Here is a 26,345-nt window from a genome sequence, read left to right on the forward strand (position 1 = left end):
AGGCGACTGATGCCCCGGAGGCGGGCGTCTCCCACTGTTAAGATTTCATACATGGCAGTTACAAGCCTGTATCAAGCCGCTGCTGGGAGATCGCAGAGCCGGTTGAGGAGGGATGGCTCCAGAGACCAGCCCTGCAGCGGTGGGATGGGGGTGCCAGGCTCGCTCACTAGTGATATCGGGGGGGGGGTACGGGGGGGAGGGCTGCCTTGGTCTGGGCATTAAACTAGGTAGAAGCGAGTGAGAGGATTTGAAGCATGTTTAATATCTCCCTTCTGGGGTCTTTGAAACAGTGCAAGATGCTGGGTGCAGTGCAGATGTGGGTTGGGAAATAATGCAAAAATCCCCTGCATCTGGACGTGCTATGGAAAAGCCTTAGCTTAGATCTGAGCTGCAGGATCCTTCTTGTGGTTCCTGGAGACGGGGGAGTTTTACCCTCAAGCTGCGGGGAGACTGTGCTATGAAACACCCATACCCCCCCCCCCACACACACACGTTCCTGCCTGTTTGTTGCCTCCTGGCTCCTATCTTCTGAGTTTATTGACATGCGTGTTTTCACACTGTCAAGACCCCTGCAGAAGCAAGTCCTGGACTGTCTCCTCTCCCACCCCGACCTCCCCCTGGTTCTAACCACTGGATCACGTCACCGGTGATAAAGGGGGGTAAACTCATGATGCTCTCAAGCTGGGGACTTTGTCGTGCCATAGTGTAAGCTAACAACAGTCGCTCTGAGCTAAGGAACAAACGTTTTAATTCCTGTGCCACACGCCATGAGTCATTGGCACGGGTTAGTCCCCTGTGTGCTGTCATGTGGCTATGGACAGTCCTGGGTAAAATGGTCAGTCCTGTCCCGTATCCTGATTCAGGCGGGGGCAATGCTGGATCCAACAGGGGAAGCATGTAGGAATTGCTAGGATGCACCCAATGCTGGGGAGGAACAGGGGTAAGTGTTCACAGCTCCAGCCTAAGTGTTCTGGCTTTTATTCTCAGCTCAGCCCCTGGTGTGTGGTGTGATCTTAGATGTGTTGCATCCCCTGCTCTGCACCCCCTCTGTAGTACGAGAAGGAGGAAGAGGATGGTCTGGTGCCTACAGCACAAGGCTGGTAGGCAGGATTCCTGGGGTCCAGTCCCAGCTGACTTTTTGCCAGTTGCCACTGACTCGCTATGTGACAGTGGGCACATCCTTGCTCTGTGCCTCAGTTTCCCGATCTGTGGAACAGGGCTAAAATTGGGGGAGGGGTATTGTGAAGCTTAATTGCTCCCTGTTTGTCAATTGCTTTGAGATCCTCAGCCAGGTGGTGCCGTACAAAGTGTCACGTATTAGAAAAGCCCCAGGCAGGGGAGGAGCCTCTCATTGGCCTTGGAAACAGAAGCCCAGTGGGATTCAGGAGCCAGGCAGCTGCACTGAGTTTCCACTTTGCCGGGGTGCTCTGGGCGAGGGGTGGGCTGCAGAGCGTGGTGCCCCTAGGAGTGGCATCCCCAATGCGGCCCTGTCCCGTCTGCCCCACTCGGGAGGAGGGAGTTCGACCACCAGTGGGAAAGGGCTGCTGCCGGAGAGGGCCATGGCTGGATCCGCTGTGCCCTGCCCGGCCCCCGGTGTTTGATAAGTGAGGGAAGCTGAGCTGAGCGGCTCCTTCAGTGAGAGTGAAACGCAAAGCAGCTTCCCTGAGAGAACCCCAGATCTGTCAGCTCGAGAGGCTAAAACCCTCTGTGATGCCTCACATCTTAACCCTAGGCATGGGCCCGAGAGAGGACTGGTGGCTCCGTGGCTAGCCCCTGGGAGACCCGGGTCCAATTCTCTGCTCTGCCCCGGGCTTCCTTGGGCAAGTCACTGAAGGCCGAGTGCTCCAAAATCGCTACATCCCTTTGCAGGTCTGAGCCCCCATCTGTGAAATGGGGTTAACAGCCGTTCCCTACTCCCAGGGCTGCTGTGACGATCAGTGCATTAACTACTGTGAGATGCATCCTAGATGCACCCTTGGGTGTGAGACCCAAGTCAGCCTGAGGTCCTGATCCATGTGGGCAGGCCCCTGTGTGGAGCTGGCTGGGGGCCTCAGTCAGACCCAGTGATCCCCCAGTCAGCCTGGCCCAGGTTTTATCCTCTGAGCTTGGCAGGATGCAGGCTCTTTGAAACCCCGTGCCTGCACCGTGCGAAAGGTTGGTCCACCCCTTTCCTCTTCTAGCCTGCTCAGGTCTCCTCCCAAAGTGACTCTCTCACTGCTCACAACCGCTCTTTAGCAAATGCAGATTTAGGCACCCGGCCTGCATCTTCCTGGCAAGCCGAAGGATGCCCATTCATGTGGGCGTGGGTCCATTTCTAGCCCTCATTGATAAAATTGTGCTAATTATCTTTCCCCGTGCTTGGCAAATGCAACCTCATTCTCGCAGAGGCCTGGCAAGGCAGGAGATGCTGTTATTCCTGCGGGAGGGGAGGGGGGGGAAACCTGAGGCAGACTAGTGGCCACACTCCCGAAAGTGGTATATGTTTTTAGCGCCCAACTGGAGAGGGCTGGGGGCTGATTTTCAGAGCGCCCACAACTCCTGGCAACTTCCGCTGCAGCAGGGGCAGCTCAGCGCGATGTGTTAAAGTCAGGCCCTAGCGTGAGCTGGATTCCCCAATGAAAGGCGGTGCTGGAAAGCGGTGGCTGAAATGATGTGCCCCCGGTCTTCAAAGTGGGGGGGCGCTGTTGCATTACAACGGAGGATCCCAGCTCCCCGGGGTCTGCTCACATCGCTGGCCCCTGCCTCGTGCTCAGGTTAAAACTTGTGTGCAGTCCTGCCTCCTGGAGGGTGGCCGGTGATGCTGCGGGCTCTGCATTTCTAGGTAGGTGCTGAGCTCTTAACTGTCCCTAACGGGGCAGCAACGTAAGATCTGTCTGTGCAAGGTGCAGATTTCGGCTGGTCTAAGCTTACGGCGCTCAGGGTGAGAAAAATCCATCGCTCGGGGAGGTTGGGTGGTTATAGCACAACCCCTTTTATCACTGTAGGTTGCGTCTACACTACAGGGTTATGCCAGCATAGCAAACAGCTGCTTCTTTCTCTCCTGAGACCTGCTACCATGAGCCCCCCACCCTCTGGCTCACCTGGTGTGAGAGGGGAAATTCAGTCCCCTGGCTTTCTCCACCCCATTCCAAGGATCTGGGGGTGGGGAGCTTTGCTGTGGGATTAACTTGCTGGGACTTGGGCCCACAGCAGCTGGCTAACCACAGCCCGTGGGGGCTGCTAGCAGAGTCCCCGGGTGATGGGACTCTCGCATATTCTCATCACCAGCCCTGTTATCCCCCAGCACCGAAATTAACCAGTGAATTTCCACGCCAGAGGTCTGATTCCTTCCTGGGACTCCATCACACCTGGTTATGTCCTGGGAGTTACACCACGAATGATTCTAGCTCCGCGGTGAGAACCCGCTCCCATATCCGTGTCCTCTGCTGGCTTGTTCTGTTAGAGACTCCCCAACCGCCGCCCTCCAAAGCAAACTTCCCTATGCTTTGGGCCTTTCAGGATTCGAACCTGGAGCCAGACAGGCCGCTCGCATTTCAGCCCCATGTGTCGAACAGGCCGAATAGGATCCTAACAGCCCTGAGGGTGCAAATCTGGCTCTGAATTTTGCACCATCTCTGCTGTCAATGAGGCTGGTACTCGGATGGCATCATTTCCTTCCCTCCCCCCCCCCCCCCCGCACATGCCCTGATTTCAGGGTGGCCTTTGCCTGGCTGCGGGGGTGGGGGAAGGAGAGGAAAGGGTCAGTCTGGTGTTTTGGTGGATGGGCTTCTCTGTTTGATTTGCCAGGCCTATGGGGTGAAAAGCATGTTGAAATGGGGTTGGGAGTGGGGGGAGATCCAAGTGCTTTGTGTCCTGTTCAGTTTGGGGGAGCTCTGGGTGTGCCCCTGAGGGGTCATGGGGGGGTAAATCCAGCCATAGCGTAACTCAAATGGAGTCATTGGAGTAGTTGTTAGTAGTAGAGAGGCAATGTGACTCCTTGGGCTAGGGCCCCTGGAGTCTATTCCTCTCACCGGCTAGGACACCTAGGTACTACTCCTGCTGGTTGAGCTTTGGCAAGTCAAGTCTCCCCGTGCCTCAGTTTCTCCATCCATACAATGGGGTAATGACCCTCCTTTGGAAAGTGCCGTGAGATCTACGGGTGGAAAGTGCGAGGTGGTATCATTATTGAGGGCCTGGTACAAACATACAGGGAGATACGATGCTTGCAGTCTAGTGTTACCCCAGAGACCAATGTATTTAATCCTGTGGTGCCCACACACCTTTAATCCGTCAGGAGCCCAGGGTACTGGAAAGGGAAGTGGCTGCAAGAGAGCACATTTTCCATAAACCCCGCGATTCATCCCTTCTAGGCAGCAGAGTTTACAGGCTGGAGAGAGAGGCAGGGTGGCCTAGTGGCTGAGACTCAGGACACCTGGGCTCTGTTTCAGGCTCTGCCACTGGGCAGCTGGGTGGCCTTGGGCCAGTCCCGTCCTGCTCCGTGCCTCGGTTTCCCCGTCTGTAAAATGGGGGTAATGGTACTGCCCGCACTTTGCGATCTGCTGAGGAGAGCTAGGGATCATTGCTGTTCAAGCTTTGCTGGATCGGGGCCCAAGAGTAGGAAGACTAAACGCAAAGCACATGTCAGTGGAAGCAGGGGAAGCCCAGGTGCCTAAAATAACGGCAGGCTCCTGCTGGGAACAGAGACCGCTTTCAAGCGAACAGATGTCAGTGAAAAGACGGGCCCACAACGGCCGCTGGCTGCAGAGTTCCTGCTCTTATTCATGAGAAGAAGAACGCAGCATCTGCCAGCATCGTGCAGCCGTGTGTCCGTCCTGTATATAAACAGTGCCACTCATGCCAAAGGAGCCTGTTGCCCTGTTGGCCCAACTGGCTTGCCAATATTCCCATAAAGAAAGAGCCCTGGTGTCTTTAATGTCGGTGCAGAAACTCTGCACTTTAAAGTCTCCTCCTCCACTCACAGCGCACTGCGCGGAAGTCGATTTTTTCCCCTTCAAAATATGCCCGGCTCAGTTAACCCAGCTGGGATTTGAACCCATGGTTCCTGAGCATCTGGGAATTTCGAAGCGGGCGCTTCTTGTGCTAAGCAGCCCTGTCTTGGCTCGTTAGCATCATAAGCAGCTATGAATCAGAACCCATGTGAAATGGCTTTCTCTGTACTGTGTATATAACAAGCAAGCGGCGAGAGGGGGTGGGTGGGTGTGTGTGTGAAAGAGAGAGAGAAAGAGACAGACCGACCGATTGCTATCGGGCATATGGAGACAGTACAGATGGTCCATGAGGGCAGCTAAATAGTCCCTAGCTCTTTGGCCAGGTGGCTGCAGGCTAACAAGGCACCAGTTTGCCCATGTTGTGTGACCCCCTGATTCTGGTCCTGCGTGTAAGAGGACGTGAGGGGCAGAAGGAAATCAGTCCTCTCTGTTAACATACAGCAGGTGATTCCTGAGCCCAGGCTCCCTAATGCCGGGCAGCTGGGCCTGGAGCCGTGCAGAGCGTTGCTGCCGGTGCCCTGCGGAGCTTGCCCGGTTTCGGTTGCAAACTCCCAGCTCAGCCCAGGTTCAGGAACCCTTGGAGAGCACCAGATTTGGCTTGGAATCAGGTGCCACACGAGTGTGATGAGCCTGATGCTCAGGGGAGGGGGTTGCAAATCTCCCAGGTCAGAGTGGAGTGAAAGGCCCCAGTGAACCCTGCAACTCATCTCCGCTAGGGAAGCTGCTGCTGCGTGCCTGGTACAGGGCACTGCTTTGCAGCCGCCCCCTGGAGTGGGCCGGTGCAGGTTGGGACAGCAGGGGGAGGACTGGCTGGGCTTGGGCACCATGGTCTCATGCTGTTTGTTTCCCCCCTGGCAGATCTTCCATATGACCTACGACCTGGCCAGCGCGGTGATGAGGATCATTAACCTCATCGGCATGATGCTGCTGCTGTGTCACTGGGACGGCTGTCTCCAGTTCCTCGTGCCCATGCTCCAGGACTTCCCCAGCAACTGCTGGGTCTCCATCAACGGCATGGTGGTGAGTGCCGGGGGGGAGCCACCTCCTGCTCAGCAAATAGAGCTAGGACACGGTGCTAAGCAGGGCCGGCTCGAAGGTCCCTTCCCCGGCCAGGGCTGGCCGGTTCCCGGTTCTCCTGGGGCTGGGCTGCTCTAGTTCAAAGTATCCCGAGCGAACGGGGCTCCCACCGCATCCCGTAGGAGACGATTCCTCCAGCCTTATGCCGTCAGCCTAAAGTTGCCTTTGATCGGTTTCACCCCGTGACTGCTGGCCAGTGCCCCCCAGTGGCTCCTCTCCCTGCCTGGGGTTGAACCCCACCCATGTGTGTAGATGGGTATGTCCTGTCCCCGGCGCTTAGCCAGCCTAGGTCTGTCCAGTCCTGCAGCCCCTGCAAACCTCTTCATTGTTTCTGATGCTTTCTTTTATCCTCTGCTCCCTCCGGTTTCGTCCCCTGTGTTCTGGTGCCAAGGGGCGCTGCACACCGGCATCTGGGTGCTCTCGGGCTGGAGTCGCATCAGCTCCAAAGGGTGCTGGGAGCTGGATCTCCCGAAGCCAAGACCCATTCAGAACCCCTCTCCTCCTGCTAAGGTGATGGGCAGACACTCGCCTTCTGCCATCCCTGCCCCTTTCTGGCAACTCCACATGGCAGAGTCTCAAACCTCCCTGAGGATGCTCCCTCCCCACTGCTGTGGGGGCAGCTTCCGGGATCCTGGCTGTGATCTATGGGGCCGGTGATAGTTAGCCCCCAGCCAGCTGGTGCAGTGGGGAGCGGAGCCAGTCTCCCGGCTGAGCTGTCCTGGGGGAGACAGGAGGATATGTCTCGCTGTGATGTCATGGACACAGGAGCAGGGCTTGTTCCTCTCCCGCTCTGGAGCGTCATTAGCCAAAGGGGCTGGAAGCCAAATCAATGCCCTGAGGCCGGGCGCTGTGTCGCTGGCAGAGAGCTACGGCTTGGAAGTACACAGCCCCCTCCCTCCTTCAGGGGAGCTAAGCAATAGCAGACAGAGCAGAGATGTTGTGGCTTCTCTCTGCTTCCTCCCGCCGTTCTCCTCCAGCAATAAAACTGCTATTAATAAATAATGGGACGTGCTTTTAATTGCATTATCGCGGCCTTGCAGCAACATCATTAACAGATCTCCCCATCCCTACGCACAATTCCCTTCCTCTCTTTCCATCTATCCCCTGTAACCAGTCTGCATCTCCTCCTCTCTCTCTCCTTGTGTTTTCCTCCCTCCATCTGGGTCTTTCTCCCCTTTTCTCCCTTGCCTTCCTCTCTTTCTGACTGTTTCAATCCCTTTCTTCCTCCCCTCTCTGTTTACCTCATCCGCTTTCATTCCTCCGTGTCTTACGGTTTCCGTCTCTCTCTCCCCTCCACCCCCACTTTCCTTGCAATGACTGAGACACAAGAAAGGCTTTTTCCAACCCAAGCAGGAGTTCTAGGAAGGGGAAGGTATTTCCTCAGCAGGATCCACGACCTTGAGGATCGACCTGAAACCGAAACTCAAGCCCCTAGCACAACAAGCCCGGTGTGTGTCTTGGGGCATATCACGTATGTGAGTGTCGGGCCCTGTCAGTGTTATTGATGGGGCGGGCACATGCCTTTATGTGTGCGTGTGTGTGTCGTGCAGTGGGATTGTGATGCACGTAACTTTCTGCACATGAATGTGGATGCTTATAGGATTCCACCCCGCTGCCTGGAGACAAATGCTGGGGCATGTACAGAGATGCTGGCTGGCCAGTGGCAGGAGTGGTTGTTAGATGTATTACTGTAGCACTTAGATTGGAAAGAAGTTGAACACCGTCCAAGGGAAGCATCGCCGAATGATCAAAAACGTCTAATGGTTCGAATTCAAGTCAAATGAAGAGATCCATCTTCTAACTAAACAGGTCCTGCTCTCTCCAACTGTTGCCCAGTGTTCTCAGGTGGTACGGCCTTTTGCTCCGAATGCCTATCAGCTTCCCGGCGAGAACCACCTTGGACGTGTACCTAATGCAAGAAAGATGGAAAAGGCCCCACGGAAGACCTGAAACACAATGGCTGCACGGTGTTGATAGACTCCTGTCCATCACAGTCATCCTACCTCGTCACGTGCCAGATTGGGCTTAGGACAGAACATCATGGAGGCACATAACACATTCGATGGTACCTACGCTGTCCATGACAGCGTGAGAATTAACAAGAGGCCCAACCGAGATCGGGGCCCAGTTGGTCAAGGGTAGTTTGCCATTGCCTCTGATGCATTTCTGGTGTTAGGAAAGGCCAGCGATCAGCCTCAAGATAACCCCAGGTCACCATGGGGTGAAGGTTGGGGCTCTAGTGGCTGCCATAAGGGGAAAGTGCATCTGTGAGGAGGACGGAGCTGTCTGGGGTCTGGTATGAGACTGCGGGACGAACTCCTCCAGGAAACGAGGACCATCCCAAACCTCCCCACCTTCTACTCCAAGTGTCCTTTGATCTGCCTTCTCTAACATCAGCATGGAGCAACCTGTGGACAAACCAAGACACTCCCATGCACACTGCTCCCCTAGGGGAGAGGATGAGAGAACAAACCACATGGGACAGATGCTAGCCCAGTTGCTTATGCCTCATTGGAAGGAGCTCAGCTCCTATGTTCATGGGCACAGTATAAGACTCTAGTGAGAACAGAATAGAATATGCAAGGCAAGGTAAGGCTGGAAGGTGTGGGTTGCTCTCTGGCTCTGGGCTCCAGGTTCTGTTACAGTGAATGGGATGAAGTCTGGGGGCTGGGAGTCAGGACTCCTGGGGTCTTTTTCCAGCTCTGTCACTGACTTGCTGTGTCACCTTGGGCAAGTCACTTGTCCTCTCTGTGGCACTGTGTAATCACAGAGGAAAGGAATAATGAAGCTTCCCTGTCTTCGAGGGGATCTCTCTCTCCCTCACAGACCCATCACAGATGTAGCTACCATCAGGAATAGTTCAGTGCAACGCTTTAATTCCACGTACTTCTCTGCTTCGAGGAGTGCACTAATTGAGCATCACACCGCTCTGTGAAGCAGGTGAGGTGCGCTGCCTGTTTTACAGAAAGGGAAACTGAGGCACAGAGCTGGAACTCAGGAATTGCTGCCTCCCAAACCTGTGCTCTGACCATTATAACACACCTTCCCCAGAATGGCATGCTTACCAGTCCCCGCTTACGGGTGTCTATGTACTATCCCCTCTACATCCTGCTTTCCCAGCACACTGGTAGCTTTTCATTTCTTGCATTCTCTCTCCTGCCACACAAGCCAAGTATTCCAGCACAAATACTTTAATAAACTCGGTGCCCTCCAGACTGTCTGAGCTCATTCTCTTCACCGGGACCCGCATTCCTCCCTCCCAACCGAACTGGCTTCTGTTAGCTCCTCATCCATCAGTAGGATTTGGCAGAGTCCCAGCTCACTGACAGATTATATAAACCTGCCCTTGTCACGTCGGCCTGGTTCTGGGAGCCAAGTGACAGGCAGAGTAAAGACAAAATGCTCCCAAGCCAAGGGTGGTTCTATGTGGGGGTGATAGGGAGACAGGAGATTGGGAACCGGACACTGAACAAAAGGGTCCAGGTGCATTAAAGGCCTCTGGAAAAATGTACTGAGCAGATCTTTCGAAGGAGCCTTTGCAAGCTGGACTATGCAGCTCCGACCGCTGCCGACGCAAAGCAGCGCCCCCTGCTGCTGGAGTTCCATTGGCTGCCAGGGACTCGGGCGTTCTCCTTCCAAGCTCTGGTCTTTATTTTGAACCTAAACATGTGACCTCTGAGGCTGGGTCAGTTGCATTTTGAAACAAATCGTTAATACCAGGGATGCGTGCGTGGTCATGTGGTGCACCGATGTGTCTGCACATGGATGTGGATGCTCATAGGATTCCGCCCTGCTGCCCGGATGCAAACACTGGGGCGTGTGCAGAGAGGCTGGCTTGCCCCTGGGGAGGGGGGTGTATGGTAGAGCATGTGCATGGCCATTTGGGGGTGTCTGTGTATGCATGCGGCAATGGTTGTGTACGTGCGTGGTGACTCAGCTGTGTACATGTCTGCCAGTGCTGATCGGGAGAGTCGTTGCAGTCTGTGTATAGAGAGTGGGAGGGGGGAGTGCGTGGTAATAGTAACAGTGGGAGATTAAGCTGCCCAGCGTGTGTGGATGGGGAGTGTGTGAGAGCGTTGTAATGGCCGTGCGTGTGTGGATGGGGTCTGTGCGTGCGTGCGTGTTCCCCAGCCAATCCGGAAGGGTCAGGAATGATCCGTGTGTTATTCCATTAACTGCCCTCTCCCCTCCCAGCCTGGCCCACAGGGTTGCCGCTTCCCTCTGATTTCAACCCAGCCGGTTTATGTGAATCTACGCCAGACTGATTGTTTTTTCTCCTTCTTTTAAGCTGGGCAGCCCTGGAGTTTATGGCTCATGGCCTGGTGGCTCCTCCCATTTCCAATCACCAGAGAAGGAGAATCCGGCCCCTCCCATGCAGCTGGGACTTGGGCTAGCACCTTGGGCCTGATCCTGCCGTCTCGCAAGATGCTTTTCGTGAGAGTCCTGCCTCTGAGGCAGGACTGCAAGATCAGGCCCTTGGCGTGGAAGGGAAGATGCTACTCTGTGGGACATAATGGGGACTTGGGGTGGAATTCAGTGCTTAAATTGCATTGAAATCAATGGGAGTTAGGCGCCTAACTACCTTTGTGGATCCCACTCGGGGTGGTGCCTAGACCTTGGGCTGCTCACCCTGTCTGCCCAGCCCTCGTCTCTATGCTCTGTTCCCTTCCTCAGTCACCCAGAATAGTATAAGGCCCCATCTGTTTATTCAAGCCTTTGGCTGATGACGCGGACTTGTGCTATTCTAGGCTGAAGAGTCATTTCCCAAAAGCTCGGGTTTGCTTCTGAGCGTTGTTGACGGTCGTTAATAAATTATGGATAATATTTTCATTTTTGTAAAATGCGCTCGGGGATGCATGCGTTTTCATAAACCAGTAAAAACAACCAAATAACTAAACCGGGGCGGGGGAGGGCAGGACTGATTGCGCCTTGTTTCCATTGATGCTATGCAAGAAGTGTAGAGAGGCAGCATGTTCTATGGACACCTCCAACCGCCTTGTGTTTATTTCTTCCTGACGCTGGGTCCAAAATCATGTCTCCTGGCGCCCCAGCAAGACGCTAGCAGAGGGGTTGTGTTTTAAAAGCGGGTCCCAAGGAAGATCTGAGCAGCCGCTTCCACACACAATCTCTCACTCGCTCACTACACACACACACAGAAAGCAGTTGTCTTTTATCAGCTGGTCTCCAGGAAGTGGAGAGTTGGGTCTGAGCAGCTCCTTCCACAGCCACACAGGTGCGCGCACACGCTGAGTGATGCCTCTGACGCGAGTTATTCGTCGCTGCTGATGTTGTCTTTGCAGAACAATTCGTGGAGTGAGCTGTACTCCTTTGCCCTGTTCATGTCAATGAGCCATATGCTGTGCATCGGGTACGGGAAGCAGGCCCCCGAGAGCATGACGGATATCTGGCTCACCATGCTCAGCATGATCGTCGGAGCTACCTGCTATGCCATGTTCATTGGCCACGCCACCGCCCTCATCCAGTCGCTGGACTCCTCCCGGCGCCAGTACCAGGAAAAGGTAAGGAAGCGCGGTGTGTCACGCTGAGGGGCGGGTTGCGGCTTGTGTTTGAGTGGGAAGCCTGGAAGATTTTTTCACACTGGAGACGGTGCAGGTCTGCGGGGTGCTGGGATGCAGCGTGACTGACCCAGGCGCTTTGGTTGGGGGTACTGTGATAACCACGTCCTCCTCCGATGATGATCACAGAACCAGTGCTCTGCTGGGCCCGATCCTGTGAAGTGCTGCTGAGCACCTCCTGAGCTGGCTTCAAGGGGAGCCCAGGTTGTTCAGTGTTGGCCCCAAAAGCACATGTTGGGGAGTGGGGGATGCTGCGCCCTGGGGGCACTATCTACCCATGGAATGTCCCATCAAGGCCCTGCTCACTTGATCCCCAGGTCCTGGGAATTCTGCAAGAGCAGGGATGTTAGCCCATGTGCCTGGGCTGAATTCCTGCCTGGATGATTACCTTCTGCCCCCTGAATTCCCCCTCTGAGGTTTCAGCTGGGTGCGGGTTTTTTTCCTCATTTCCAAGCTGATGTTCAGTGCAGTTGTCAAACTCCTCCCCCGTTTCACCCCAGAGGTGGCTGCATTGCATGGGGAGGCGAACTGAATCCCTAGGTGTCACGTGTTCACCATTTCGGGATACAGGATATTATGTATTTTATTGCTGTAACTGCAATCTGTGCCTGGAAGCAAACTGGGGCTTTGTCCTACTGCACTGTGGATAGACTTTGACTCTGTTCAAGTCCACTGTAAATGAGTTCCAGGGAGCGACCCTTGTCTTCAGAGAATGTGCTGAGCGAGGGTTTTCTTGACACTAAGACAACATCCTTCTCTGAGGTGGAACTGGGTACCTTGGATAGGGAGACTTTCAAGTCACCTCCACTTAATAGCGCTGAGTCCAGGACCATGGACAGAGATAGTGTCTCCAATAGGATCAGTAGCTCAAGGGGGATTCAGACCTGCACATGGAGACACAAGCCCCAGCCATCGTCAGAATCATGACCCCAAGTGCAGGAACTGAGCTGTTATATTAAGGGGGAACCAGTGCCCTTATATTAACAGGGAGGCAAGAGGCGTGTTGGAAGAGCGCAATTGACCAGATGCCCAAGGGATGCAACTCTTTTAAATAACACAGAGTAGGTGCATCTCCCGTTACCTTTAAAACACAGGCATAACCCATGGAGACTTCAGATCCGAGTGTGCAATGGGGCATCCTGATCAAAGCTGGGGCCACGCAAGATGAGCCAGGGCAACCATGGGGTCTGTGGGCTGCACCGTCGTATTGCAGGGGTCGGGGGATGCAGGCTGAGTGCTGGGCTGAACGCAGCCTGGCATTATAGAGGGAGATTAACAGGGCCTAAGGTTTAGGAAAACGCCAGCAGATGGCCCCTGGTTCAGGCAGGAGAATTTTGGCTGCGTGGCATTCTTGGGGACGGATCTTGGCTTTGAAAACTTGCATCTCCCTTTGCTCCGGCTGTGTCGTGGGGGCAGGGGGCTGGCCCATCCTGGCTGTGTTACGAGAGGCAGGCGGTCTGTGAGCCGCAAGGCGACTAATCATCCTGCTGCTAACCCCGGAGTTTACATCCTCACCAGATTGCCGTTTCCCTTCATTAGCCGGTGTCCCGGGGGAGCCCGCGCTGCCGGAACACGTCCTGCTCCACATACGCCTCCCCAGGGAGCATTTGGGGAGCTCGTCAAGACAGGCCTGGAATCCTGAGAGCTCCCGTGGGGCTGGGCGCGCGTGGCAGTCACTCCTCCAGCAGCCAGGGATGCAGCTGCTTCTTGGGTCCTGGAGTTGGGGGGGGGGGGAGAGATTCTCATTGGAGGAGCCTGCCCACCCTGCATTGCTCAGGCAGACGGACCGCCCTGCTCACGGCTCAGACCCCTCCCTCGGTGGGAGGGCCTGCATTTGTATGGCGAGTGCCCCACGAGCCTTACACCACAGACGGAGCGTCCTTTAGAAGGGGGCCAGATCCTGAGCTCCTTAGTGAGGACTCCAGGATCTGGCCCACTGAGAGAGCCTCTTCCGCACCCCCATTTCTACTGCATTCTCCCTCCCGGCCCCTCGGGCACCCAGCTTCCTGCCCCCGCCCCAGTGCCCGTCTCCCTGGCAATGGCTAGGTTGGATGCCTTTCCAGCCCCCGAGGGGATGGGTCGATGTGGAGGCGTTTGCAGTCCCAGTGCAGGACAGAGCCGGGCTGTTCACAGATGCCGAGACAAAGCTGGGATGTCCTTGGTGCGCGCCAGAGCCAGGAGGTGGGGAGGAGGAGGTGACTTTGCTCTGCCGTAAGAGTGACCTGGAAGGGCAGCTGCTCAGGGGCACGGGGCTGCGGGCACAGCTCGGGCTGCGGGCACAGCTCAGCTCTTCGAATAAATAGTCCCCGTCCCCCCTTCCTCCCCACAGTGTCCACACAGAAAGGAGTGTGGTCTGGTGGGTCAAGCGGGGGGCTGGGAGTCAGGACTCCTGGGTTCTGTTTCCTGCTCTGGGATGGGAGCGAGGTCTGGTGGTTCAAACGGGGACCTGGGAGTCAGGACTCCTGGGCTCCCTTCCAGCTGTATCACTAAGTGACCTGGAGGAAAGTCAGAGGCTTAATTTGTGCTTGTAGGCCACCCACACCGCTACCATCCGGACCCCCGCAGGTTTGCGTGTCCTCCTCCTGTGGGTCCAGAACACAGCTGAGAACCGGTCCCAGGAACTGTGGCTGCTCCGGGTCCCTTTTGCTCTAATCACGTCCTTCTACATAGCTGGAAATGGAACCCAACAATTCCAGCTCCTAACCCCCGCTACTCTAACCAGTAGTCCACACTCCCTCCCAGAGCTGGGAAGAGAACCCAGGAGTCCTGACTCTCAGCCCCTCCGTTCTAACCATTAATAATGCTGCCTTTTGTTTGTATAAAGTGATGATGGGGAGTCGAATCCCTGCATCCTGCAGCTCCATTCCAGGCATCCCCTCCTCTCTGACCCCGCGGCAATGGGATTACGTGGCATCAAACCAGTCCTGTTGTTGTACAGAATTATCCTTAGGCAGGTTGAACTACGCCATCCAGGCCAGGCCACGGGGGCTGTGCCAGACGGCTCAGTGCAGGAGCAGTTGGGAAGGGGGGTGGTGTTTTGGGTACCCCCAGGATGGGGGAACTCAGTGTCCCAGCAGAGCCCAGTTACTGCACTGATACCAGGGCTGGTACCTCCAAGGCTACAGCTCAACACGGGCATAAAACACAAACTCCGTGAACTGCTCAGGTCAGGAGCATGCAGCGTGGAAACCAGGCCAGGGCCTGTGGGTTTGCTGGCAGGGGGAGTTTTGGATTCCTGGCACCAGCTGGGCGGGGTTTGGCTTTTCCTGGATTCTTTAGATCTTTCCATTTGTGAAAAGTCACCGTTCCTGCAGTAAGGACAGAACCACTGAGCACTAGCTACGGGGAGGGGCAGCGTGGGGGGGCACTACCTGGCAGCCATGCCCTGCCAGCGCCAATTGGGACCCTGGTCGGGAGAGCTTCCCTGGCCCCCATGATTGTCCCTCCGCCAGAGGGTGTTTCCAGCTCACTCCATCCTTTTGTCTCCATCCATCCCAGAACCAGGGACCAAGCTCCCTCGCTGCATGGGTTTCTCCTGTAGGGAGAGACGGGGCTCCCGGGGCTGCTAGAGATTGGAGCAGCTGCCAAAGGGAGCGGGATGCAAGGCTGGTGTGTCGCGGAGCAGCCAGGCCCGGGTGGCTGCTCTCGGCTCTTCCCTGCAAGGTGACCTCCCCACTCCACCCCTGGAGCTGAGAAAGTGACACTGGCAAATTGCTGCAATGGAGTGAGGCTGCCCAGGCAGCTGCTCTGTGCCAAGCGCCAGGCAGCAGCCAAGGGGCCTGGCCGGAGCGTGGCAGGGAGGGGAACGAATTCATGGGCAGCAGTTACAGAGAGCTGCAGCGTGGGATGGCGACAGCTCAGCTGTGGATACAAACTCCTCCTATCACCCCCCAACTCCCCCCCATGCTCCCTTGCACTCCCCAAGCTCTTGCCCCATCTCCCACTCCCCACACCCATCCACCTTCCTTCCCCCCCCGTATTCTCCCGCCTCCTTACCAGCAGGAGGCCGGACACCTGGGTTGCTGACTCGCTGTCTAACCTTGGGGCTCTCTGTTTCTCCATTTCCCCCATCGGTACAATGGGGGTCACAGTGCCAGCCCATAGCAGAAAGAGGGGCCAAGCTGGGAGATTGGGGTGCAGCTTCAAGTTGGGATTCAACCCCCCAAAAGCCTGGAGAGAGAGAGGTTCAGAAATGGCTGGGGGGGTGGGGTGGGGGAGTTCAGGCCTTGTATCCCCAGCTCACTGGGACCCCGGGGTTGGGCAAACAGTCAGATTCTTGCTGAAAGTGACCCCATCTCTGGTGCTGAGGTGGGAAAGTCAAAGAAATTAGCACACGGCAGCTGAGAACTCCTGCTTTATCACAGCCCAGGCTTAATTTGGGCTAGAGCTTGCCAGGGCTGAGCTCCTCCGGGCCGGGCAGTTCAGAGCCCCCAGCTCCTCCGGGCCGGGCAGGTCAGAGCCCCCGGCGCCTCTGTTTGCCGCATAGCTTGTGAAAGTAAAAAAAATTGCTTGAGCCCTGGCACCTCTTTGATTACAAATGAAGTGCTGATCAGAGCCTTTACCCAGCTGGAACCCCCAGAACCAACTTCCTGACCTAGAACCACCTGCTGATTGAGCACATCAGCCTCCATCAAGACCCCTTGATTCTCCGAGCAGATTCCAACTCTGCCCCCCCACCCCCCTCCGGCCTTTCCCTTCCTCAGCTGCCCGCACCTCACTTTCCTGCATCTGTAGCTGTCCAGCTATCTATGATCCCCTTCCATGCTGCTCATTAGAAAGGAAGGTGGGGGGGGGGGCTCAGGTGGGAGCCGGGGGCTGTCGCTGTGTCTCTGATGAAGGTGAGCTGGTGAAAAGCAGCAATTTCCCGCCACCACTGGGCTGGGAACTCATGTGCTGGGGACTTTGACAGGCCATGCAGGGGTGGAGGAGACCTGCCAACGGCTGGCTGGAGTCCTTGGAGCAGGAGCCCCTCACTGGCCGGGAGCGAGCGTGGATGGGCAAAGACGAGGGGCTCTGCTTGTGGTTCTCTCGGGGGGAGGGGGGTGTCTCTGAGCGTAGCTGTTGGGTCGGGGCTGGAGCTGACAGCAAAGGGACCAGGGCCCCAAGAGCACCCAGCAGCACACACACAGCTCCCCCGGGTGCCAGTGGTTTGGTGCCCATGGGTGATGCTGTGATGCGGGGGCAGGTAGGAACCGGCCTTTGCTGCCCCTGGGTTTGCAGGAGGGGCGGGATCGGAGATTGCACCAATCTCTGCTAAAGGCCCCAGGTGACAGAGCTCCCACCCACACTGTCTGAATAACTGAGAGGCCCTGACCCCAAGCCCCATCTCCAGACACCTCCAGGCTGCTGGGACATCCCGCTACAGCCCCGCTCTCTGCGATGGGCTGACCCGGAACCAAACGCTGGGGTGCGGGACGTTTGGGCTCTCTGCCCGCGGCCGCACCCAACGCCTGCGATTGGTTTTGTCCCCCGGCAGTACAAGCAAGTGGAGCAGTACATGTCCTTCCACAAGCTGCCCGCCGACTTCCGGCAGAAGATCCACGACTACTACGAACACCGGTACCAGGGCAAGATGTTCGACGAGGACAGCATCCTGGGCGAGCTCAACGAGCCCCTGCGGGAGGTGAGGAGCCCTCTCTGGGGGCTGGAGGAGGCCCCCGGGGTGCAGGTGTCATCCCTAGAGCGAGGCGGGGGCTGCCCTACCCCAAGAGCCAGGCTGGGGGGAGGAGCCCGAGGGAAACGAGGGTCCCCCTTCTCCCCACCTCCTGTCCTCCTGCCTTTGTTTTCAGTACCTGGGTCCGTCTCTTCCTCCCGCTCACCCCCTTCCCCGCCACATCCCCCATAGGAGATTGTGAACTTCAATTGCCGGAAGCTGGTGGCCTCCATGCCCCTCTTTGCCAACGCGGACCCCAACTTCGTCACGGCCATGCTCACCAAGCTGAAGTTCGAGGTCTTCCAGCCGGGCGACTACATCATCCGCGAAGGCACCATCGGCAAGAAGATGTACTTCATCCAGCACGGCGTGGTGAGCGTCCTCACCAAGGGCAACAAGGAGATGAAGCTCTCGGACGGCTCCTACTTCGGAGGTGAGTGCCCACGGGAGGCCCCCGTGCTCTCTGGCCTTATTCCGCGGACACTGCTGCGGGGGGATGGCAAGCATCGGGCTGGCACTGCCGTTCTCCAGGCTGGATGCTGCGTCCTTGGTAAGCGGGAGCGGCCTTCTGTGCAAGCCCCGCTAGGACAGCGCTTGGTTCCCACGGGAAGGGGCCGTGGGCTAGTGTTTAAAGCTGTGACCAGGAGCCAGAACTCCTGGCTTCTATTCTTGGCTGGGCCACAGACTTGGCCAGGTCGCTCCTTCTCTGCGCCTGCTCCCTGTGTCTCCCAGGAGGGTTGTGAGGCTGGCTGTGTTAGCGTGTGACGTCTCCTGATGGCGGGCACGGTTTTACGGTAACGTCCTGGTCCCCCTCTCACTCACCCCCCGCCAGAAATCTGTTTGCTGACGAGGGGCCGCCGCACGGCCAGCGTCCGGGCCGACACCTACTGCCGCCTCTACTCGCTCTCGGTGGATAACTTCAACGAGGTGCTGGAGGAGCACCCCATGATGAGACGGGCCTTCGAGACCGTCGCCATCGACCGCCTTGACCGCATAGGTACGGGGGGGGCAGGGATGCTGGTCCGATCCACGAGCTGGGGACACAATGGAGGGGGAGACACTCCTGGAGCCCATCCCCTCTCACGCTGGCTTGCCCAGGCCCCGTGCAATCACTCCTGGGCTCAGGCCTCCGATGGAAAGGGGGCCCACCTGGGGGACAGCCTCTGGCCTGACTCCTGAGGCCCAATTGCTGCTCTGGAGCTGAGTTCCAGGAGCTCTGCAGAAGTTTGGCTGCCCTGGAACCAGAATGTCCCAGGGAGCAGTTGAAGTGGGAAGAAGCAGTGATAGCAGAGACAAGGGGAGGCGTTGGGGGTGGATAGAGGACACTAGACATTAATAGGGAGAGTGTGGGTATGAGCTGGTATGCGGGCTGCAGTCCTAGCTATCTGTGTCGGGTTCTCTCCTCAGGTCAGGGGAGGGGTGGCTACCTCTCTGGATCTCAGTCGGGCGTTGGACCTCAGGGCCTTGTTCCCTCTTTAAAATTTCCCCACAAATCCTGCTGGGAACGGCCAGTTAGATTAGCTCCCTCCTCGCAGAGGCTGGGCTTGGAGAGCCTCCTCTGCCTGCCTCCGGTTTCCCGCCTCCTTCCCCTCTTTGGATCCCCAGGGGCGTCCTGCAGAGCTGGCAGCCTGGGCACCCGAGGACTAAGGAGCTGTGCACACCTGCTCATCAGTTTCCTTTTTGCTCCCCCAAATCCCTCTTCAATCTCACCTCCTGCCCCATTCCTCTCTGTCCCACCCTTCCCAGGGGAGTCCTGGCTCGCCGAGACTCCCCCATGCCCCTTCCCTGCAGCCGGGGGAATTTTCCCTTTGCTGGGGGCTGCGTCCCGATCAGCTAGCGAGGGAGCCAAAGGCTGCGAGAGGGGCTGTCAGTGAAGGCTGATTTATGGTCACTGGGGCGTTTAAAACCTAGGCTGTAAGGACCAGCCCTGGACCGCCCAGGGAGGACGAGCCAAGCACGTATAGGCCAGAGCTGGGCACATGATGATTCTTTTGTTCAGTGACAGTTCTAACATTTTCCAGACGTTTCGGTCCTTCGAAAAGGTTCATTTTAGGTCTGTGCCCAGAGCTGGGATTTGATCCCGGCTCTCGCACATCCCTGATGGGTTCCCTGACCCTTGGGCTAAAGGGTATTGCGGGGGGCGGTGAAGCAGCCGCACCCTCCCCGCTCCTCCCTTTTGTCATCGGCCGAACGATTCACAGCGAATTCGCGACCAGTTTGGGGTCGACCCGAACGGCACTTTTCATCGAATAAACTGAAAAATATCATGCCACGTAGGGTGCCAGGACTGCGGCGTCTGCCGTGGCTGGGGAGCTGTTAACGTCACGGGGCGGAGAAGGTCTGGACACAGGGAGGCCCGTGGCTGCCCTGTGACGTTGGCTTTGGCAATGCGAGCGATGCATGGAGAGGGGTCAGGGTGGGATAAAGGACCGGGCTGCGGGGACCGCATGCAGGAGGACAATGATGGGGATGTGACTAACCCCCCCCCGCCCATTTTTCCCCTTCCCCACCCCGCAGGGAAGAAGAACTCCATCCTGCTGCACAAGGTCCAGCACGACCTGAACTCCGGGGTCTTCAACAACCAGGAGAACGAGATCATCCAGGAGATCGTCAAGTACGACCGGGAGATGGTGCAGCAGGCAGAGCTGCAGCACCACACGGCCATATACGCGCCCGCCCAGCCCCAGGTGACCTCGGCCATTGCCTCCCTGCAGCAGGCTGTCGCCATGAGCTTCTGCCCCCAGATGGCCAGCCCCCTGGTGAGCTCCGTGGCCCTCGGTTCGCCCAGGATGATGCGGCGCCTGCAGTACGCCCAGGGCGTCCCTGGCCCCTTCTCCATCTCCCCGGTGCTGCTCCAGCAGCAGAAGCTGTCGCTGCAGCAGCAGCAGCCGCCGCCCCGGCCCCCCTCCACCGGCCCCTTCGCCTCGGTGGTGTCCAGCCCTCCGACCCAAAGCACCCGGGCCAGCCGGACGTTCCCGTACGCCGCCCAGGGTCAGTCGGGCTCCCAGCTCTCCCTGACTCAGCAGACGGCTCCTGGCTCTCCCCAGCGGCTGGCCGTCCACAAAAGCACGCAGGCCCTGCACACGAGCAGCCTGAGCGAGGAGTCGAGGCCGTTGTCAGCCTCGCAGCCCTCCCTGCCTCACGGGATCTCGCAGACCATGACCCAGAGCCCTCCGCCCTCGGCCCACGAGTCCAGCACCTCCGTGGCCGGGGTCCAGGCTTCGGCCTCCCCTGGCTCGGGCCCCCAGGCCGGGCTCAGAGGGGCGGTGCCGCCCCGCGTGGCCCTATCCCACCAGATGTCCACGGGCTCTGTCTACGCGGGGGCAGCCGGCAGCCAGCAGGACTCGAGCGGCCCCCGGAAGGATTCGGTGGCCAGTGCCCCCGACTCGGACCCAGCCAAATCCAGGCTCTCTTCCAACTTGTGACCTTTGCTCCAGGCCCGCTCATCCCGGGTAGCGGGGTAACGGTGGGGCTGCCAAGCAGCTGCAATCTCCACCCTGTCTCCACGCTCCCGCCTGCTTGTTTCCAACTGGCGAAGGCCCCGCCCTGGCTCGCTCCCTAGGGGAGTGGAAATCAAAGGGTTAATGAGCCAACCATGGGGGGTCGCCACCCCCTGACTTGAAACCTGCAACCGGGGCCTCTGATCCAGCGGGGGCCTGCCCCCCTTCTGTACAGAGCACAGCAGCCGGGCGTCACTACCACATGCTGTGCCCGGAGAGGCGTGGGCAGAGGCCCCCTGCCCTTCCCTGGGCCGGGGGAGGTCCGATCGAGCCTTCCACACGCCCCGATGAATCATCTATGACCAAAGTCCAGACCCATTGCTCGCTGCCACTGCCCGTGTGAAGAGCATCGTCCATCCGAACCCACTGACTGCACCATAGAAGCCATAACTAGTTAATCTCTTGATTATGAAATCTGTATATTATATATATATATATCTATACACACACCCCCGGGGCCTGGCGGGATAGGGAGGAGTAGCCGGAGGGGGCTGTGCCCCTGCCAGGCCCCGCCAAGTTCCCCACCCCATGTGTTCTGCCTCCTGGCACTGGCCTGTGTCCAACGTGAGCCTGAGCCCGTCCCTTGTGCCACACGCGGGGATGCCGGGGCATGGGGGGGGGGAGGATTTGGAAGGGGACGGGCACCGTGGCCGTGTGATTCTGTCTGCAAAGGCCCGTGAGGAGAGGCGCGTCCTGGGGCTGCCACTTCCTCTGCCCTTGCTGGACTAGCCTTTGGGGCTGGACGCCTCTGCCTCGCCCCCCCCCCACACCTCATCCTATCGCCCCTGCCTCATGCCCTGGCCCCTCTCTGCTCCCTCCATGGCGCCTCGCCTCATCCCCACCCCCTTGGCGTCAGAGGCAGGGAGGAGGGGATCTCCTTCCCCAGGGACTAGTGCAATCCCTAGCCCCACTCCCAGCCTGGGTCTTCCCCCTGCCCGCCCCCCAGGGTCCCATCAGGCTCCCTCATGCCTTTGCTTACACCTCCCTCGCTCTGTTCCAAGGAGCGGCCTCCAGCCTCTGCTGCCTGGCCTGGGGGCCTAGGGAGGGGCCACCCGGCCGGGAGGCCCCAGTTCACATCTCGCTCGCTGAATGTTTTCTATGTTTTTAATAGAAAAATCAATGTCAAGCTGCTCAACACCCGCCCCTTTTCCCCTTCTTCTCCCATCCTCCTCCCACATAGTTTAACGGGCAGAGCGAGGGACTGGGCGGTCTAGTCCCTGGCTCTGGTCCAACTTGCTGTGTGGCTTTGGGCAAGTCGCCTCACCTCTCTGTGCCTCGGTTTTCCCCATCTGTAAAATGGGGATAATAATACTTACCTACGTGACCGCACGAGGGGTTGGGAACTAAAGTGCTTTGCGAGCCTTGCAACAGAGATGGGCAAAGTATTATTATCTATTAGCATCCCTGCGCTCTGCTGGCCCGTCTCCTCACCTTCCCAGGGCACGGCTGCCTAGCACCTGCATCCCAGCTGGCTCCTGCAGACAACAGGACGCACACTGAGAACAGTTGAAGGCCTGGAGCCAGCCCGCTTGGGCACTGATTAACACCCCCTCTCCCATGGGAGGGTCCTAGGGCAAACTTGCTCTCATCTCTCTATATCGGTGGGCCCCACGTGCCCCCTCTGGGACGCTGGCGCTGCAGTGGCGGGAGAGTCATGTGCTCAGCCCCTTGCAGGATCTGCATCTGGATCCCTTCCCTGTTGTCCCTGCAGTACGATCAATTCACATACCAGCCTCTACGAGAGGCTGCTCCGTGACACTGAAGGTAAGTGAGACCTGGGCATGAGATGGTCGGGGATGCTAAGAGGAGAGGGTTGGCTTTGGGAACTCCTGGCAGAGCAGAGAGGGCAGGCAGGCTCCAGGAGGCAGCTGGGCACCCTCTCCGTGGGTGGCTGCCCCCTCTTGACATTAGCACTTTGCAATCTGGGCGGCTGTTTGTTTTTCAAGTGCAATATTGAAACGGAAAGCGCCGGGCCCGGTGAGCATCGTCCATTCCCTCCTGCCGCCCTCATCACGGCAATAGTTGTGCCAGGCCAAAGGACACAAATACTACTCAGCCTCTAGCCTGGCCCCTGGTCTGCAGGCTGCTGGGGCTGTGTGTGGGGTGCAGGGCATTCAGGGCAAAGCCTCTTTCACCTGCAGCTCCTGCTTTGTCCTACAAAAGCAAATTCCCGAGCGAGCTTCCGTCGTGCTGGGGGGAGCAAAATGCCCGTTAGCTTAGTAAGAAAGGAAATGAGGGGTGGTGGAATTGGGGCTAGGGCTTTGTTAATGATGAATCCAGAGTGGGTTGGCAATGGGCCCTCACTTCCCATCAGCCCCTCGATCTGGGGGCTACACCAGCCAAGGGGACAGCATTAGAGGCAGGGTCAAAAGACACCCCCCCCTTTCCCTCCACAGCCAAACACCCAACTTGGGAGAGCTTGGGTCTGAATTTAGCAGCTTGGGCCCATCTCTGTAGCTGAAGTGCAGGGCGTGTATGGCTGGGGTGGGGTTACCACATCTTGGCAGGACCAGCTGCAATTCAGCATGGGCTCCTGCCCCTACCCTTCCAGCTGCCTCGCAGTGTTTAGCACCACTCAGGGTCTGTGGTGTCTGCATGTGTCTCTCGCCATTGGGCATGCTGTGTGCGTCTTTCGTCCCGTGTGCGTCTGCATGTGTGGGGAGGCGCCGCATTGTCCGCATCTGGAAGGTAGGGGTTGTTGCGGGGGAGAAGAAGCTGGTTCAGGGCTTGGGCGGGGGGAGGAGGAAAGAGGAATTCGCTCTGGGCATGTGTGTGTGGGGGGGTGTCTCTCCCTCCCTCCATGTACAGGGCTGGAATTCAGCTGGTAGGGGGAAGATCTCATACTCACTGATTTCCCACCCTGGGAGGCATCAGGACTGCTGCTTTCCAGCCCCCCTGCCCCCCTTTCTCAAGGCTGGCATCCCTAGGGGAGGCAGAACTCAAGGTGCCACTCAGAGAGGTGTGTGATAAATCAGCCTATATCTGACTCCCACCAGAGCAGACACCAGGCCTTGCCCCACCCGCTCCCCTGCTACGAGGGACCCTAAACGTATTCTGGCCCCCTGGTGTTGTTCTAAACTGCACCACTGAGGTAGGGGCCAGACTGCCAAAGCCAGCTCAGCCTAGGGGAGAAGGGGCTCGCGCCACCCCATCTCTTGTGTTACCTGGATTCCTCCCAGGTAAGACCCTGTGGGGAGGGGAGATGCAGAAGGTAAAGCAAACGATGCCTGGTGCAGCTGCACTTGGACTTACTGCCGGGTTGCCTGGACGTACTTACAGCACAACCCCTCCCCTCCTTAGAGCCAGAGACCGGGAAGAGCTGCGGTATCCATCCTTCTGCATTTTGTGATGGCTCCTTACAGTACATGTTCCCTGGAGTCTCAGACTCAGGTTGGTTCACCTGAGCTGAAGCAGGTGATAATTTTTCTCCCCTTAAAGGGGATCTGAAAAGCACAGTCCCCGGGAGGTTTCTTAATGGCCGGTGCAAAGTGCTGGGATTGACTTGGGCGTTGGAGGAAGAGCATCTGTTTTTCTAGGCCAGCAGGAGTTGAGCTTTTAGGAAGGGGACGATCCTTTTAGTGCTTTTCTCGCCTTTGATTTGAGTTTGTTGCCAAGGTGCGTTAGTGCTTTGTGTATGAATTTTTTTATGCCCGGTTCTCTTAGGACTACCCCAGGGCAGGTGGCACTGATGACTAATGGTGATGGGAGTGATTAAACACAATGTCCATTTTTAAGCATTTTTAAAAGCAAAAGCTGGGGCAGCAGACTCCAGCCCGTGGGGGCTGTGACCTCCTGGAAGAGGCTTGTCGGAAAGCAAGCCCTGTCCCGGCACTGATGAGTTGGGGGACAGGGCCAGCCCAACCCCTTGGCCTGGTGAGTAGTATTTGTGTCATGCCTGGCCGGCGCTGAGGCGTTTAATCCTCGACGTCTGATCCACAGCGGACAAGGCGAGGCGCGGGCAAACGGTCAACGTGTTTCTTATTATCGATACTAATATCCTTCTTATGCTAACGTGCAGCCGGTACCTTTTTGAAGGCAGAGGCAGGCGAGCTGTGTGCGCTAACGCCTGTATTCCTAGCATCCTTGCGCCTTTCATGTTGAATGTATAACGGAGCTCGTGGTGACAAAAGCCAATCAAAGCGCCCTGTCGCTATGGAGACGGCTGGATTGTGTCACTGGCACCTGTTTCCGTCGGAGAATCCACTTTTTTTTCATCCAGACCATCCTGTGCAATAAACATGACAGCCCTGGCAGAGCTACGCAGGAGTCCGTCCTCTTTTCGCTGCTGCCTGTCGCATTCCCATTGGCCTTCTCCTCGCCTCATCTCCACTCCAGCCGGCTGCCCCTGCTTCTGTCTATCCCCTACCCCCTTTTCAACCCCGCTCCTCACCCCAGGCTTGCCGCAACAGTTCCAAGTGCATCGCCGAGAAATCAAGGCCCTCTCTCCCAGCCTGGCAGGGTGCTCACAGTGGCTCCTCCCACTGGGATGCTGGCTCTGGAGAGGAGCATCCCCAGCTGCAGCCTTTCCCAGGAGGAGGTGCTGTAGGGAGCAGGGAAGGGGCACGCCTAGCTACTCCAGTCCTGGCCTCTCTCAGCCACGGGCGCGGTAGGGTATGCTGTTAGAAGGGGGGACAGCTGGGACTGCCCCGCTGCATTTCTCTCCAGCTCTGTTGCCAGGTGGAGACGTTAAGGTTGAAACAGCCTCATTTTGAGGATTTTTGTATTTAAAGAAATCCCCAGGCTGGATCGCGCTGCTCTTTGCGCCGAGCTGCCCAGCCCACTGCAATGTCGTCATGTGTTTTAGTCCCCACTGGTCCAAGACCATCTTTATCCTCCACCTGCACAGGGTGGCACTAGCCCCCCTCCACACACACTACTCCAGGGCTAGTCTCACCCCCTCCTATAGACCTAAGGGTCCTAGATGCCAAGGCCAGATGTGATGCCTCATCTAACCTCCCAGGCCAGAAACTCTTCCCTAAGTCTTGCCTCAGGTCCTATGAGCTAGGCACCAACTTCCCAGGGTGCAGGAACTACTTGTAAGGTGGGAGGGGCTGAGAGCCATTGAACCAAACTGCAAACCCTGAGGGCAGATATTTCAAACCCACACCCCTCGGTCCAGCACCTTGGAACATTCCAGCCTGGCGTTTGGTGTGCTCCCCGCGGGGTAACGCCACCGTGCGCTAAGGCAGCATCCAGCCGGCGTGGGGATTCATGGCATCGCCAGCACAAAGGAAAGTTGAGCCTTAACTCCTGGGCCTGCAGCTCCAAGGCCAAATGCACCCATCTCCACCGGGGATCCCAGCAACACAAGTCCCGTCCCATCCCCTTTAGAAAAGCTGAGGGACTAGTCCGACTCTCCTCCCATCTTTTTCAATTTGGTTCTTCCAGCAGGACAAGAAAAACAACGCACCAGCTGCAATCTCTGGCCTGAGGAAGCGAAGGGTGATTAACATGGCTCTTGTTCCTAATGGCTTCTCAGGCTTATTAACACCCATTTGCTTGGGTGGGCCCTTTATCCAATTCCTCCCCCCCCCCCCAAAATCTCTGCTCA

The 26,345-nt window shown here is 57.5% G+C and overlaps 1 protein-coding gene across 2 annotated transcripts in view; it reads left to right on the plus strand.

Annotated features, from left to right (window-relative positions):
• HCN2 (hyperpolarization activated cyclic nucleotide gated potassium and sodium channel 2) overlaps positions 1 to 25,066 on the plus strand; it is a 44,234-nt gene extending 19,168 nt beyond the window's left edge. The window contains exons 3-9 of one of the 2 annotated variants that reach the window (XM_074939483.1): positions 5,847 to 6,008; positions 11,366 to 11,584; positions 17,118 to 17,264; positions 17,487 to 17,727; positions 18,127 to 18,291; positions 19,812 to 20,053; positions 22,234 to 25,066. In XM_074939483.1, coding sequence (XP_074795584.1) covers positions 5,847 to 6,008; positions 11,366 to 11,584; positions 17,118 to 17,264; positions 17,487 to 17,727; positions 18,127 to 18,291; positions 19,812 to 20,053; positions 22,234 to 22,248 — 1,191 coding nt within the window. In that variant the 3' untranslated portion in view covers positions 22,249 to 25,066. Of the gene's footprint in view, positions 1 to 5,846; positions 6,009 to 11,365; positions 11,585 to 17,117; positions 17,265 to 17,486; positions 17,728 to 18,126; positions 18,292 to 19,811; positions 21,303 to 22,233 lie in introns of those variants that run through there. The other variant, XM_074939482.1, reaches the window with a different exon arrangement.
• Positions 25,067 to 26,345: the final 1,279 nt, after the last annotated feature.

This window comes from Natator depressus, chromosome 25 (genome assembly GCF_965152275.1).
Source record: "Natator depressus isolate rNatDep1 chromosome 25, rNatDep2.hap1, whole genome shotgun sequence".
NCBI lineage: Eukaryota > Metazoa > Chordata > Testudines > Cheloniidae > Natator > Natator depressus.